Source organism: Mus caroli, unplaced genomic scaffold, assembly GCF_978045245.1.
Source record: "Mus caroli unplaced genomic scaffold, Mus_caroli_1 scaffold_7, whole genome shotgun sequence".
In the NCBI taxonomy this organism is placed as follows: Eukaryota; Metazoa; Chordata; class Mammalia; order Rodentia; family Muridae; genus Mus; species Mus caroli.
The window spans coordinates 126,544,574-126,557,445 of NW_028227262.1; the positions used below are offsets into that span (position 1 = coordinate 126,544,574).

Here is a 12,872-nt window from a genome sequence, read left to right on the forward strand (position 1 = left end):
GAACACAAGAGACAAGCTTGCTGCACAGCGTCAGATTGTAAACATTTAGACTTCATGGGCCTAACAGTCTCTGCAGAATAATCTAGTACTGGCATAGATAGTGCATAAGCACTATAGGTACAACTTCCGGTGAAATGAACCACACTGAGTCCATGAACCAACTGGTTGACTTCTGATCTAGACCATAGCTTCCTTTGGGGACCCTGGGAAAAAAATTTTTGTTTAGAAATAATAAAACTCCATGGCTACTCTTTTAAGTGTTCCTTTGAAATTTAATTCCCTTTGAGATCTTTCTCATCTATTGAAGCTACAAAAGAACTCTGGTTGCCACTGGCAACCACAGCACTAAACCCCTTGTAGTTTGACCTGCTTCACAATGATTGCTACAGGGTGCAGAGGTAGCGGAGTTTGGGGTGGGGGCATGAGTGGAAAAAAGTGTTGGGGAAAATACATGACCAGGAAATATATTAGTATCTTTCCTTTTTAGCATTAAGTCCTTATTGAGTTTTGTTGTTGTTGTTGTTGTTGTTCTGGAATCTCATGCATTTGTGATGTGAAGATATTCACACACACACACACACACACACACACACACACACACACACACACACACACACACACACACACTTTATGTCTTAATTTTCTATTTCAATTATTTGTAACAAACCTTTGAAGTGTACTTAATGCCCAATGTCTAGGTTGGTTTATTTCTCAGATAACTAATGTTTTACTACGTATGTACTTAAACTATTCATATTTATTTTTTAATCAGAAGCAACTCCTGTGTGACCTAGTTGGAATTTCCCGCTCCTCCCCATGTGAGAAGCTTAAGGAAGTTGTCTTCACAAAGCTAGGAGGGGACAATACCCAGCTGGAAGCTGCAGAATGGTAAGCACCCACCAAGAGTTCCATTTAGATCCAAACATATTGAACCAATGACTAAGGACAGTCATTTCTGGCCAATAAAAGGCCATGACAGACTACATGCTTTGTATTTGTCTTTGATTAATTAGCTGTTTATTACTGATTAATGCTCATTAGTTGGTCTCATAGATTATAATTTATTGTGTTTATATTGGGTGAGAAAGTAGATAGTGAGGAACCCTGATGGTGATTATGACCTGGATAATGTTTATTTTAAAGCATTTTGTCACTCTGTTTCTGGACCAAGTGGGATTTCTCTGATTTTCTGTGGCTGCAGACTATTCATTTATGTGACTATGGTATACTTAATATATGACAACTAATCTGTAAATTACTGTAAATTAATCATGAATAAACTTGTAACATATCATCTCTGCCCTGCGCTAAGGAGCAGTGTCTCAGGAAGCCCAGGACCCTGAAGCTAATGCAGAACATGCATAGGCTGTGCACTAAGAGCGACCCTTGTGCTTTTCAGGTTGGGCTTACTGGGGGATGAACAAGTTCCTCAGGCGGAGTCCATTGTGGACGCGTTCTCCAAGCACTTGGTCTCAAAACTCTCCTATGGTAGGTAGTGGGGTTTCTCTAAACACTGCTGAGGAGGAATCATAGGAACTGGTCAGAGGGTCAGTTTCAAGCACAGCAGTCATGCAGTAGGAAGGAGAAGTGTGAGAAGAGGCAATGATAGAAAAATTCTTAGGAAATAGTGAATTTGGGAACCGCTGGGAGGGGCAAAAAGAGTCTTGTATTTAATGTATCAAATAAATACCAAAACAATATTTGGGGAGCAAGTGTCTGTCTGGCAGAACAGCTTGTCACACCAACCAGACTTTTCGATTCTGAGAAAGGGATACAGTCCAAGTTCCCATTCCCTTGAGGTTTTCACCTGGTCTCTGGGAGAAAAGCATCATAGTTATCTCATGAGCGTATGTAGTTGGGTGGGGAAGCCTGAAGGGCAGGGAAGGTGAAATACAATTATAGCTGAGCTATGATGATGCTCTAAGTCATCTGTATTTATTTTAAGGCCCTGAAGAAAAGGATATGATTGTGATGAGGGACAGCTTTGGCATCAGACATCCATCTGGACATTTAGAAAATAAGACCATTGATCTCGTGGTTTATGGAGACTTCAATGGCTTCTCGGCAATGGCTAAAACTGTGGGGTTGCCGACAGCCATGGCAGCCAAAATGTTGCTTGATGGTAAGTTCCATTCGCATCAGGGCTGAGCCTGGCTCTTCTTCACCTTCAAATGTCAGTGATTGCAATAATGGAAATGAGAGCCATCTTGGAGAATACCTGGCTGGGGGCCACACTGTGGTGAGAGAAGAGCATAGGCCCTGGTATGAGACCAAATTTTCATCCAACTCAGTCACAAGACCTCAGAATGGTGGAATAGATGTAGCTTAATGCCTGTGGGCCAAGGTGTCCTCAAACTGAACGTGGGTTGTGTCATTCCAAGCACAGGTTTGTTGCAACCTTTCAGCGAAACAGCATAGAAAGTTGCCACCATGCAGAGGGACTGCTGGGAAGGGTGACTCCATTACTTCTGTTTTTATTTGTATATTTAGAGTAGTTCTGAATTAGCAGAGGGTGTTTACTTGTAGGTCATCAGAATTATAATCTGTGGTTAATTAATTCTTATGCATTAACATCTTATCTACACTGAAAAAATATTTGCAATATGCTTTGTGACTTACAGTGGGGTTTTATTATGAATAGTTAGTGTAAGTTTAAAGATATGTTAAGGGAAGATACATTAAATCAAGCTGAAGGACTGGGAAACATAGTCCAGCAACACAGGTCCCTGTAGCGTATCACCTTCTTCTTTATTGGCCTCATGGTTGATTGGGATCTATGACTCCCTGCTACTTCCTGGCACCATAGCACAGCGTCATAACGCATATCACTAGCTTGGACACAGCCCAGATTCTAAGTATAATCTATTCTTACTGTGTTACAGCATTAGCAAAGTTGAAAACTTTAAAGCCAACCATTTTCCCTTTTTTTCTTTTCTCTGCTTCTTCTTTCTTCTCTCATACATTACACCCTACCTGCGGTTTCCCCTCGCTCCACCCCTGACTTCCCCTCTCCACTCTTCCTTTTCCCTTCAAAAGAGAGCAGGCCTCCCAGGGATATCACCTGAACATGGAACAACAAGGTGCGATAAGACTAGACACAAACTCTCATATTAAGGCTGGTTGAACCAACCAGGAGGAGGAAAGGGGGTCTTAAGGAACTCCCCTATTCTCACTCTTAGGAGTCTCACAAGAGCACCAAGCTACATAACCATAACAAATAGGCAGAAGACCTATCACAGACCTATGCAGGTTCTATGACTGCTACTTCAGTCTCTCTGAGTCCCTGTGAGCAATGCTTAGTTGATTTTGCATTCTGGTGGTACTGCCAACCTCCTTGTTACTTAGGCTCTCTGAGTCTAAGTTGAGACTTTCTTTGAAGGATGTCTGTCAGGTTTTAGTTCTCCCTGCCCTCCTTATATGGTCACATCTAGATTAAACAGCATTGCTTTTCAATACAGTACTGTTTAGCCCTGGGGTGGGACTCTTGCCATAGCAATAGGCCTTTAACATCACCTTTAAATCAAAAATCAAAATTTGTTTTCTTTTAGGTGAAATTGAAGCCAAAGGCCTAATGGGGCCATTTACAAAGGAGATCTATGGGCCAATATTGGAGCGGATTAAAGCAGAAGGCATTGTATTTAACACACAGAGTACAATCAAGCTATAAATGGGAATGTATTTTCCGAAGCATCACATCTGTTAACCTTGGGTATGACGAACATGCTTGCTGATGTGCTAAAGCATGAAGCATGATGTCTTTTGAGTAAGTTCATGGCAATGGTGTTTTTGAAACGCAAATCTCTATTTTAGTAAAGCTTTTGGAGTAGAAGAATCCAGACATCACAGAAACCTTTAATAAGTCTCCTGTGTACTTTCTGTGTGTATGTAAAGGTGATCATAGTTTGTTAATTTATTGTGCTTCCTTTTCCCCGGGGAACATATATCATCAGCAAGTGCAGTTGTACTACTTCCTTTCCCAGAAAAATAACCAAAAAACCAACTTCACATAGTTATATTTTTGTATTTTTCAAATTGATTCTGCTACATACCTTTTAGACTGACATATCAAAAAACAATTGTAAAAGTACTGTCTCATGCCTTTTGTAAAGTTATGATTTATTTAGTAAATTTTTTGTTTTGAAAATCATTTTCTCTTGAGTTTTTGGAAAATGGAGTTGATACAATAAATTCAGTCCTCCTTGAAAATCTTTAATACCCTTCCATGATAGAAACCAAACTAAATAAAGCAAAATAATCACCGCAAAACATATAGCAAAACCAGATGGAAAGGAATGCCCTTGTAGAAGAAAATTATGAAAAAATTTGTATCATACTTAATGGAAAAAATACTGAATGAATGGTTTTCACCTGAGAGCACAAATATGTTGTCATTTGCCCCAATGACTCAACCTGTATTGTAGGGTTAGGCCAGGGCAATTAGGCAAAAATCAATCAATCAATCAATCAATCAATCAATAAAAGAAAAGAAAAAATAAAGAAAGATATACACTAGAGAACAAATTCTATTTACCTAGAATCTTGAAGAATTTTGCACAGGAAATCCAAGAGCATAGTCAAAATAATACAAAAGAATATTTGAATTCACGAATTAAGAAAAAAATGATTCATGAATAACTTGGAGAAATTGCCTTTTTATAAAGTATGAATGAGTGAGCCAACAGTGGTTTTTGAAAAACAACAGCATCAAAACGGAAAAAAAGTAATAGAATTGAGAGGCCAGTGATACTCATGTTTATGTTCCGTTGTCTTTTTAAAAGTGTGCTAAGACAATACAGCAAAGAAAAATAATGCTTTTTCATCAAATGATCACCGAAAATCTGAACAGAAGCAATGGAGTTGGATCGATACCTCATACACACATAGGAACTGACTAAAGATGGGTCTAAAAGATAATCTAAAAAGAGTTAATGCTGTAAAAATCTTAGAAACAAACATAGGCATAAACCTTTGTGTTTAAATTAGGAAATGGTTTATTAAGTAATTGAAGCAAAAATCACAAGCACTAGAAGAAAACAATAGACAAACTGGACATAATAAAAATGGAAAACTTGAGTATTTAAGTAGACTGCTGAGATATAAATACATAAAACCTCGGGGAGGGGAAAGGGGGTGAGGTGAGAGTGTGGGATCAGGTGTATGGAGAGAGGGCAGGGAAATGGAAATTGGTGATCGGTTTAGTTGGGGGGGCGGGAGAGGCACCTCTAGGATGTGCCAGAGACCTGGGATAGGGGAGGCTCCAGGGAGTCTATGAGAGTAACTGTAGCTGAGACTTCTAGCAGTGGGGATATGAAGACTGAAGTGGCCACCCTCTTTAGCTAGGCAGGATGTCCAGAGGAAGGACAAGGGCACCAACTCACACACAAAATCTTTCATCTAAAATATGTCCTGCTTACAAGAAGTGCAGGGACAAAGATGGAGCAGTGACAGAGGGAATAGCCAACTAATGGCCCAAGTTGAGATCCATCCCATGGGCAAGAACCAATCCCAGACACTATTAATGATACTCTGATATGCCTGCAGATCAGAGCCTAGTATAACTATTTTCTGAGAGGTTCCACCCAGCAGCTGACTGAAACAGATGCAGAGACCCACAGCCAAACATTAGATGGAGCTTGGGGAGTCTTGAGAAAGGGTTGGGCAAAGGATTGAGGGGCCTTGAGGGGAGATGAAGAACTCCACAAGAAGAACACCATCAACTAACCTGGACACTTGGGGGCCCCCAGAGACTGAAACACCAACTAAAGAGCATATATGGGCTGGACCTAGTCCCTTCATATATAGCATATGTGTGGCTTGGTCTTCATGTGAGTCCCCTAACAATTAAGCAGGGGTGTCCTTGACTCTGTTACCTGCTTATGGATCCTGTTCCCTAACTGGGCCATTTTGTCTGGCCCCAGTGGGAGAGTATGTGTCTAGTCCTGTAGTGACTTGATGTGCCAGGGTGGGTTGGTACCCAGGAGTGCTTCCCCCTTATCACAGGAGAAAGGGGGTGGGACATGGGAAGTGTGGCTGGGTGAGGGGGACTGAGAGGAGAGGTGGGGGCTTTGATTAGGATGTAAAATGAACAAATAATGGGAAAAATCATGTAACCTCTATTCCAAATAACCCATAAAATTAGACTTATTTTTTGCTACGTCATTTATTCAGGGATGTATATGTAGCTAGAATATATAAAGAGCTGTTATAACTCAGTCTGAAAAAGATAACCCAATTTTCTTTTGCACATGTATGTGTGATATGCTTGATAGTATGTATACCAATTCATGTGTGTGTAGACATGTTCATTATGCATGTGTGCACATGGAGGCCTGACCTTGATGAGTGTCTTTCAAGATTGCTCTCCATCTTAGATACTAAGGCAGAGGTTCTCACTTGAATCCAGAACGCACTCATTCTTCTAGTCTAACCAGCTTGCTTGCTCTGGGATCTCTCATGTCTCCCTCTCATGTGCTGTGATTACTTGTGGGCCACCACACCTGCCTGAATTTTTTTATTAACATATTTTGATTGGTTTGGAAATTTCAAATAATGCACCCTGATTAAATTTACTTCACAGTCCACCCAGGTACATACTCACCCTTGTGCCCTCCTCCAGAGCCAAAGAAAAAAATCCCAAGTTCAGTTGTGTTGCCTGTATACTCACTGGACTACAGTCAAACTTCCCTGAAGGAACACTGAGTCTTTCCCCAACCCTACCCCCATCAGAAGCCACCAACTACGAAGAGCTTCAGCGTCCTTATCACAATTTTTGAGAGTTTTCTTCAAGGGGTTCCTGTCTAGACTCTTTCTTTCTGTCTTCCTTCCTTCCTTCCTTCCTTCCTTTCTTTCTTTCTTTCTTTCTTTCTTTCTTTCTTTCTTTCTTTCTTTCTTTCTTTCTTTCTTTCTTTCTTTCTTTTTCTTTCTTTCTTTCTTTCTTCTTTCTCTCTCCCTCTTCCTTCCTTTTTCTTTCTTCCTTTCTTTTCCTTCCTTCCTTCCTTCCTTCCTTCCTTCCTTCCTTTCTTTCTTTCTTTCTTTCTTTCTTTCTTTCTTTCTTTCTTTCTTTCTTTCTTTCTTTCTTTCTTTCTTTCTTTCTTTCTTTCTTCTTTCTCTCTCCCTCTTCCTTCCTTTTTCTTTCTTCCTTTCTTTTCCTTCCTTCCTTCCTTCCTTCCTTCCTTCCTTCCTTCCTTCCTTCCTTCCTTCCTTCCTCCCTCTCCCTCTCCCCCCTCCTCTTTCCCTCTCCCCTTCCCTCCCCTCCTCTCTGAAGAGGAGTCCATGATGCAGGCTGCTACCTTGGACTACAATGGGCAAGGAAGTTTCTTTTGCACAGGTATTGATAACTTGCAGGCTCATAGTTGAAATGAGAGACACAGAAGGCTTCTGAGACAACCCTACTCCTACCCCCTACCCCCAGCCTGAATTTTATATGAGTATGGGGGATCCAAATTCTAGAATCAAAGTCCTCACACTTGAATGGAAAGTACTTTACTTGCTGATCTATTTCTCCAATCCCAACATGGCATCCTTCTGAGAGTCTGAGAAAGGCATTCTTTAAAACACCTTTCTGTCTAAAAGTGTTCCCAAATGGATAATTGGTTAAAATAAATGGTTCCTTTTCTTCTAATGGAAATATGATTATCTTCATTGTCTGTGGTGGGATTTTCCCCAGTTTTGTGTACTACTTTTCTTTATAATTTGTTATAATTTTCTTTGACATTTGTTAACTGTTTTCAGTATAACTTCAGGTATCTGCCCAGAATGCCACTTCAAAAGGCTCACAGGGAAATACTGCTGTTTTTGCTTAAATAAATACAAGTAACTGAGAATTAACCAAATAGTTTCTTTTTAAAAAAATGTTTTAAGTTTAGTAATCTTTCCTAATATTTTTTTTTTTTTTTGGTTTTTTCGAGACAGGGTTTCTCTGTGTAGTCGTGGCTGTCCTGGAACTCACTCTGTAGCCCAGGCTGGCCTCGAACTCAGAAATCCGCCTGCCTCTGCCTCCCAAGTGCTGGGATTAAAGGCGTGCGCCACCACGCCCGGCCCCTAATATTTTAATTAGGTATTTATTTCATTTACATTTCCAATGCTATCCCAAAAGTACCCCACCTGCTCCCCCCCTCACTCCCCCCCACCCACTCCCACTTCTTGGCCCTGGTGTTCCTCTGTACTGAGGCAGATAAAGTTTGCACTACCAATGGGCCTCTCTTTCCATTGATGGCCCACTAAGCCATCTTCTGATACATATGCAGCTAGAGACACCAGCTCTGGGGGGTACTGGTTAGTTCATATTGTTGTTCCACCTATAGGGCTGCAGATCCCTTTAGCTCCTTGGTTACTTTCTCTAGCTCCTCCATTGGGGGCCCTGTGATCTATTCAATAGCTGACTGTGAGCATCCACTTCTGTGTTTGCTAGGCCCCAGCATAGTCTCACAAGAGACAGCTATATCTGGGTCCTTTCAGCAAAATCTTGTTAGTGTATGCAATAGTGTCAGCGTTTGGAGGCTGATTATGGGATGGATCCCCAGATGTGGCAGTCTCTAGATGGTCCATCCTTTCGTCTCAGCTCCAAACTTTGTCTCTGTAACTCCTTCCATGGGTGTTTTGTTCCCAAATCTAAGACGGGGCAAAGTGTCCACACTTTGGTTTTCGTTCTTCTTGAGTTTCATGTGTTTAGTAAATTGTATCTTATATGTTGGGTATTCTAAGTTTCTGTGCTAATATCCACTTATCAGTGAGTACATATTGTGTGAGTTCTTTTGTGATTGGGTTACCTCACTCAGGATGATGCCCTCCAGGCCCATCCATTTGCCTAGGAATTTCATAAATTCATTCTTTTTAATAGCTGAGTAGTACTCCATTGTGTAAATGTACCACATTTTCTGTATCCATTACTCTGTTGAGGGGCATCTGTGTTCTTTCCAGCTTCTGACTATTATAAATAAGGCTGCTATGAACATAGTGGAGCATGTGTCCTTTTTTTAAAAATATTTTTATTAGGTATTTTCCTCATTTACATTTCCAATGTTATCCCCAAAATCCCCCATACCATCCCACCCACCCACTCCCAATTTTTGGCCCTGGCGTTCCCCTGTACTGGGGCATATAAAGTTTGTAAGTCCAATGGGTCTCTCTTTCCGGTGATGGCCTACTAGGCCAACTTTTGATACATATGCAGCTAGAATCAAGAGCTCCGGGGTACTGGTTAGTTTATAATGTTGTTCCACCTATAGGGTTGCAGATCCCTTTAGCTCCTTGGGTACTTTCTCTAGCTCCTCCATTGAGGGCCCTGTGATCCATCCAATAGCTGACTGTGAGCATCCACTTCTGTGTTTGGTAGGGCTCGGCATAGTCTCACAAGAGACAGGTATAATTGGGTCCTTTCAGCAAAATCTTGCTAGTGTATGCAATGGTGTCAGCGTTTGGAAGCTGATTATGGGATGGATCCCTGGATATGGCAGTCTCTAGGTGGTCCATCGTTTCATCTCAGCTCCAAACTTTTTCTCTGTAACTCCTTCCATGGGTGTTTTGTTCCCAAATCTAAGAAGGGGCACAGTGTCCACACTTTGGTCTTCGTTCTTCTTGAGTTTCATGCGTTTAACAAATTGTATCTTATATCTTGGGTATCCTAAGTTTTTGGGCTAATATCCACTTATCAGTGAGTACATATTGTGTGAGTTCCTTTGTGATTGTGTTACCTCACTCAGGATGATGCCCTCCAGGTCCATCCATTTGCCTAGGAATTTCATAAATTCATTCTTTTTAATAGCTGAGTAGTACTCCATTGTGTAAATGTACCACATTTTCTGTATCCATTCCTCTGTTGAGGGGCATCTGGGTTCTTTTCAGCTTCTGGCTATTATAAATAAAGCTGCTATGAACATAGTGGAGCATGTGTCCTTCTTACCAGTTGGGACATCTTCTGGATATATGTCCAGGAGAGGTATTGCTGGATCCTCCGGTAGTACTATGTCCAATTTTCTGAGGAACCGCCAGACTGATTTCCAGAGTGGTTGTACAAGCTTGCAATCCCACCAACAATGGAAGAGTGTTCCTCTTTCTCCACATCCTCGCCAGCATCTGCTGTCACCTGAATTTTTGATCTTAGTCATTCTGACTGGTGTGAGGTGGAATCTCAGGGTTGTTTTGATTTGCATTTCCCTGATGATTAAGGATGTTGAACATTTTTTCAGGTGCTTCTCAGCCATTCAGTATTCCTCAGGTGAGAATTCTTTGTTTAGCTCTGAGCCCCATTTTTTAATGGGGTTATTTGATTTTCTGGAGTCCACCTTCTTGAGTTCTTTATATATATTGGATATTAGTCCCCTATCTGATTTAGGATAGGTAAAGATCCTTTCCCAATCTGTTGGTGGCCTTTTTGTCTTATTGACAGTGTCTTTTGCCTTGCAGAAGCTTTGCAATTTTATGAGGTCCCATTTGTTGATTCTTGATCTTACAGCACAGGCCATTGCTGTTCTATTCAAGAATTTTTCCCCTGTACCCATATCTTCGAGGCTTTTCCCCACTTTCTCCTCTATAAGTTTCAGTGTCTCTGGTTTTATGTGGAGTTCCTTAATCCACTTAGATTTGACCTTAGTTCAAGGAGATAGGAATGGATCAATTTGCATTCTTCTACATGATAACCACCAGTTGTGCCAGCACCATTTGTTGAAAATGCTGTCTTTTTTTCACTGGATGGTTTTAGCTCCCTTGTCAAAGATCAAGTGACCATCAGTGTGTGGGTTCATTTCTGGGTCTTTAATTCTGTTCCATTGGTCTACTTGTCTGTCGTTATACCAGTACCATGCAGTTTTTATCACAATTGCTCTGTAGTACAACTTTAGGTCAGGCATAGTGATTCCACCAGAGGTTCTTTTATCCTTGAGAAGAGTTTTTGCTATCCTAGGTTTTTTGTTATTCCAGATGAATTTGCAGATTGCCCTTTCTTATTCATTAAAGTATTGAGTTGGGATTTTGATGGGGATTGCATTGAATCTGTAGATTGCTTTTGGCAAGATAGCCATTTTTACTTTATTGATCCTGCCAATCTATGAGCATGGGAGATCTTTCCATCTTCTGAGATCTTCTTTAATTTCTTTCTTCAGAGATTTGAAGTTCTTATCATACAGATCTCTTACTTCCTTAGTTAGTCACGCCAAAGTATTTTATATTATTTGTGACTATTGAGAAGGGTGTTGTTTCCCTAATTTCTTTCTCAGCCTGTTTATCCTTTGTGTACAGAAAGGCCATTGACTTGTTTGAGTTAATTTTATATCCAGCTACTTGATTGAAGCTGTTTATCAGGTTTAGGAGTTCTCTGGTGGAATTTTTAGGTCACTTATATATACTATCATATCATCTGCAAAAAGTGATATTTTGACTTCTTCTTTTCCAATTTGTATCCCCTTGATCTACTTTTGTTGTCGAATTTCTCTGGCTAGGACTTCAAGTACAATGTTGAATAGGTAGGGAGAAAGTCGGCAGCCTTGTCTAGTCCCTGATTTTAGTGGGATTGCTTCAAGCTTCTACCATTTACTTTGATGTTGGCTACTGGTTTGGTATAGATTACTTTTATCATATTTAAGTATGGCCTTGAATTTCTGATCTTTCCAAGACTTTTATCATGAATGGGTGTTGGATTTTGTCAAATGCTTTCTCCACATCTAACAAGATGATCATGTGGTTTTTGTCTTTGAGTTTGTTTACATACTGGATTACGTTGATGGATTTCCATATATTGAACCATCCCTGCATTCCTGGAATGAAACCTACTTGGTCAGGTTGGATGATTGTTTTGATGTGTTCTTGGATTCGGTTAGCGAGAACTTTATTGAGGATTTTTGCATCTATATTCATAAAGGAAATTGGTCTGAAGTTCTCTATCTTTGTTGGGTCTTTTTGTGGTTTAGGTATCAGAGTAATTGTGGCTTCATAGAATGAGTTGGGTAGAGCACCTTCTGCTTCTATTTTCTGGAATAGTTTGTGAAGAACTAGGATTAGATCTTCTTTGAAGGTCTGGTAGAACTCTGCACTAAACCCATCTGGTCCTGGGCTTTTTTAGTTGGGAGACTATTGATGACTGCTTCTATTTCTTTAGGGGATATAGGACTGTTTAAATCATTAATCTGATCTTGATTTAACTTTGGTACCTGGTATCTTTCTCGAAACTTGTCCATTTCATCCAGGTTCTCCAGTTTTGTTGAGTGTAGCCTTTTGTAGAAGGATCTGATGGTGTTTTGGATTTCTTCAGGATCTGTTGTTATGTCTCCCTTTTCCTTTCTGATTTTGTTAATTAGGATGCTTTCCCTGTGCCCTCTAGTGAGTCTGGCTAAGGGTTTATCTATCTTGTTGATTTTCTCAAAGAACCAGGTCCTCCTTTGGTTGATTCTTTGACTAGTTCTTGTTTTATTAGATACCAAAATAACAAAATACACCAGAGAGTTCTAAATTGTTAGGTAGATTAAAGAGGCAATGTCTCTATAATTTAAGTTGTTGCTATAGTAAGATAGCCTTCTGGTTTTGTTAATTGACAATATATACAAAATGAACATATCACCACATACATGCTTACATACATACATACATGCATATGCTCTAGGATCTAGGAGACTCTGGTGAGGTGGCATGAATTCTGCTCTCAGCTTTGACTCTGGGCTGCTGTCAAGCAAACTAGTCAGGCATGTGACTCGAGTAAGCTATTCCATTTCTTCTGAGCCTGGTTTATGGTGAGGTTGCTAGAGACCAAAACAGCTCTGCATGAAAGCAAGAAAAAATTTACATCTTGTTGACTTAGCAAACTGTTGGCAATAATTCATTCTCTTCAGGATGATAGAAATTCTTAAAAGAGGTAGAAACCAAATGGAGTTGAAGAAACCAGA

At 40.3% G+C, this 12,872-nt stretch overlaps 1 protein-coding gene across 2 annotated transcripts in view; it reads left to right on the top strand.

The window, feature by feature from the left end:
- Positions 1-4,147, top strand: part of Aass (aminoadipate-semialdehyde synthase) — a 53,683-nt gene extending 49,536 nt beyond the window's left edge. For both annotated transcript variants that reach the window (XM_021164533.3, XM_021164534.3), the window contains 4 exons: positions 773-888; positions 1,400-1,488; positions 1,946-2,122; positions 3,549-4,147. In XM_021164533.3, coding sequence (XP_021020192.1) covers positions 773-888; positions 1,400-1,488; positions 1,946-2,122; positions 3,549-3,667 — 501 coding nt within the window. In that variant the 3' untranslated portion in view covers positions 3,668-4,147. The remainder of the gene's footprint in view (positions 1-772; positions 889-1,399; positions 1,489-1,945; positions 2,123-3,548) is intronic.
- Positions 4,148-12,872: the final 8,725 nt, after the last annotated feature.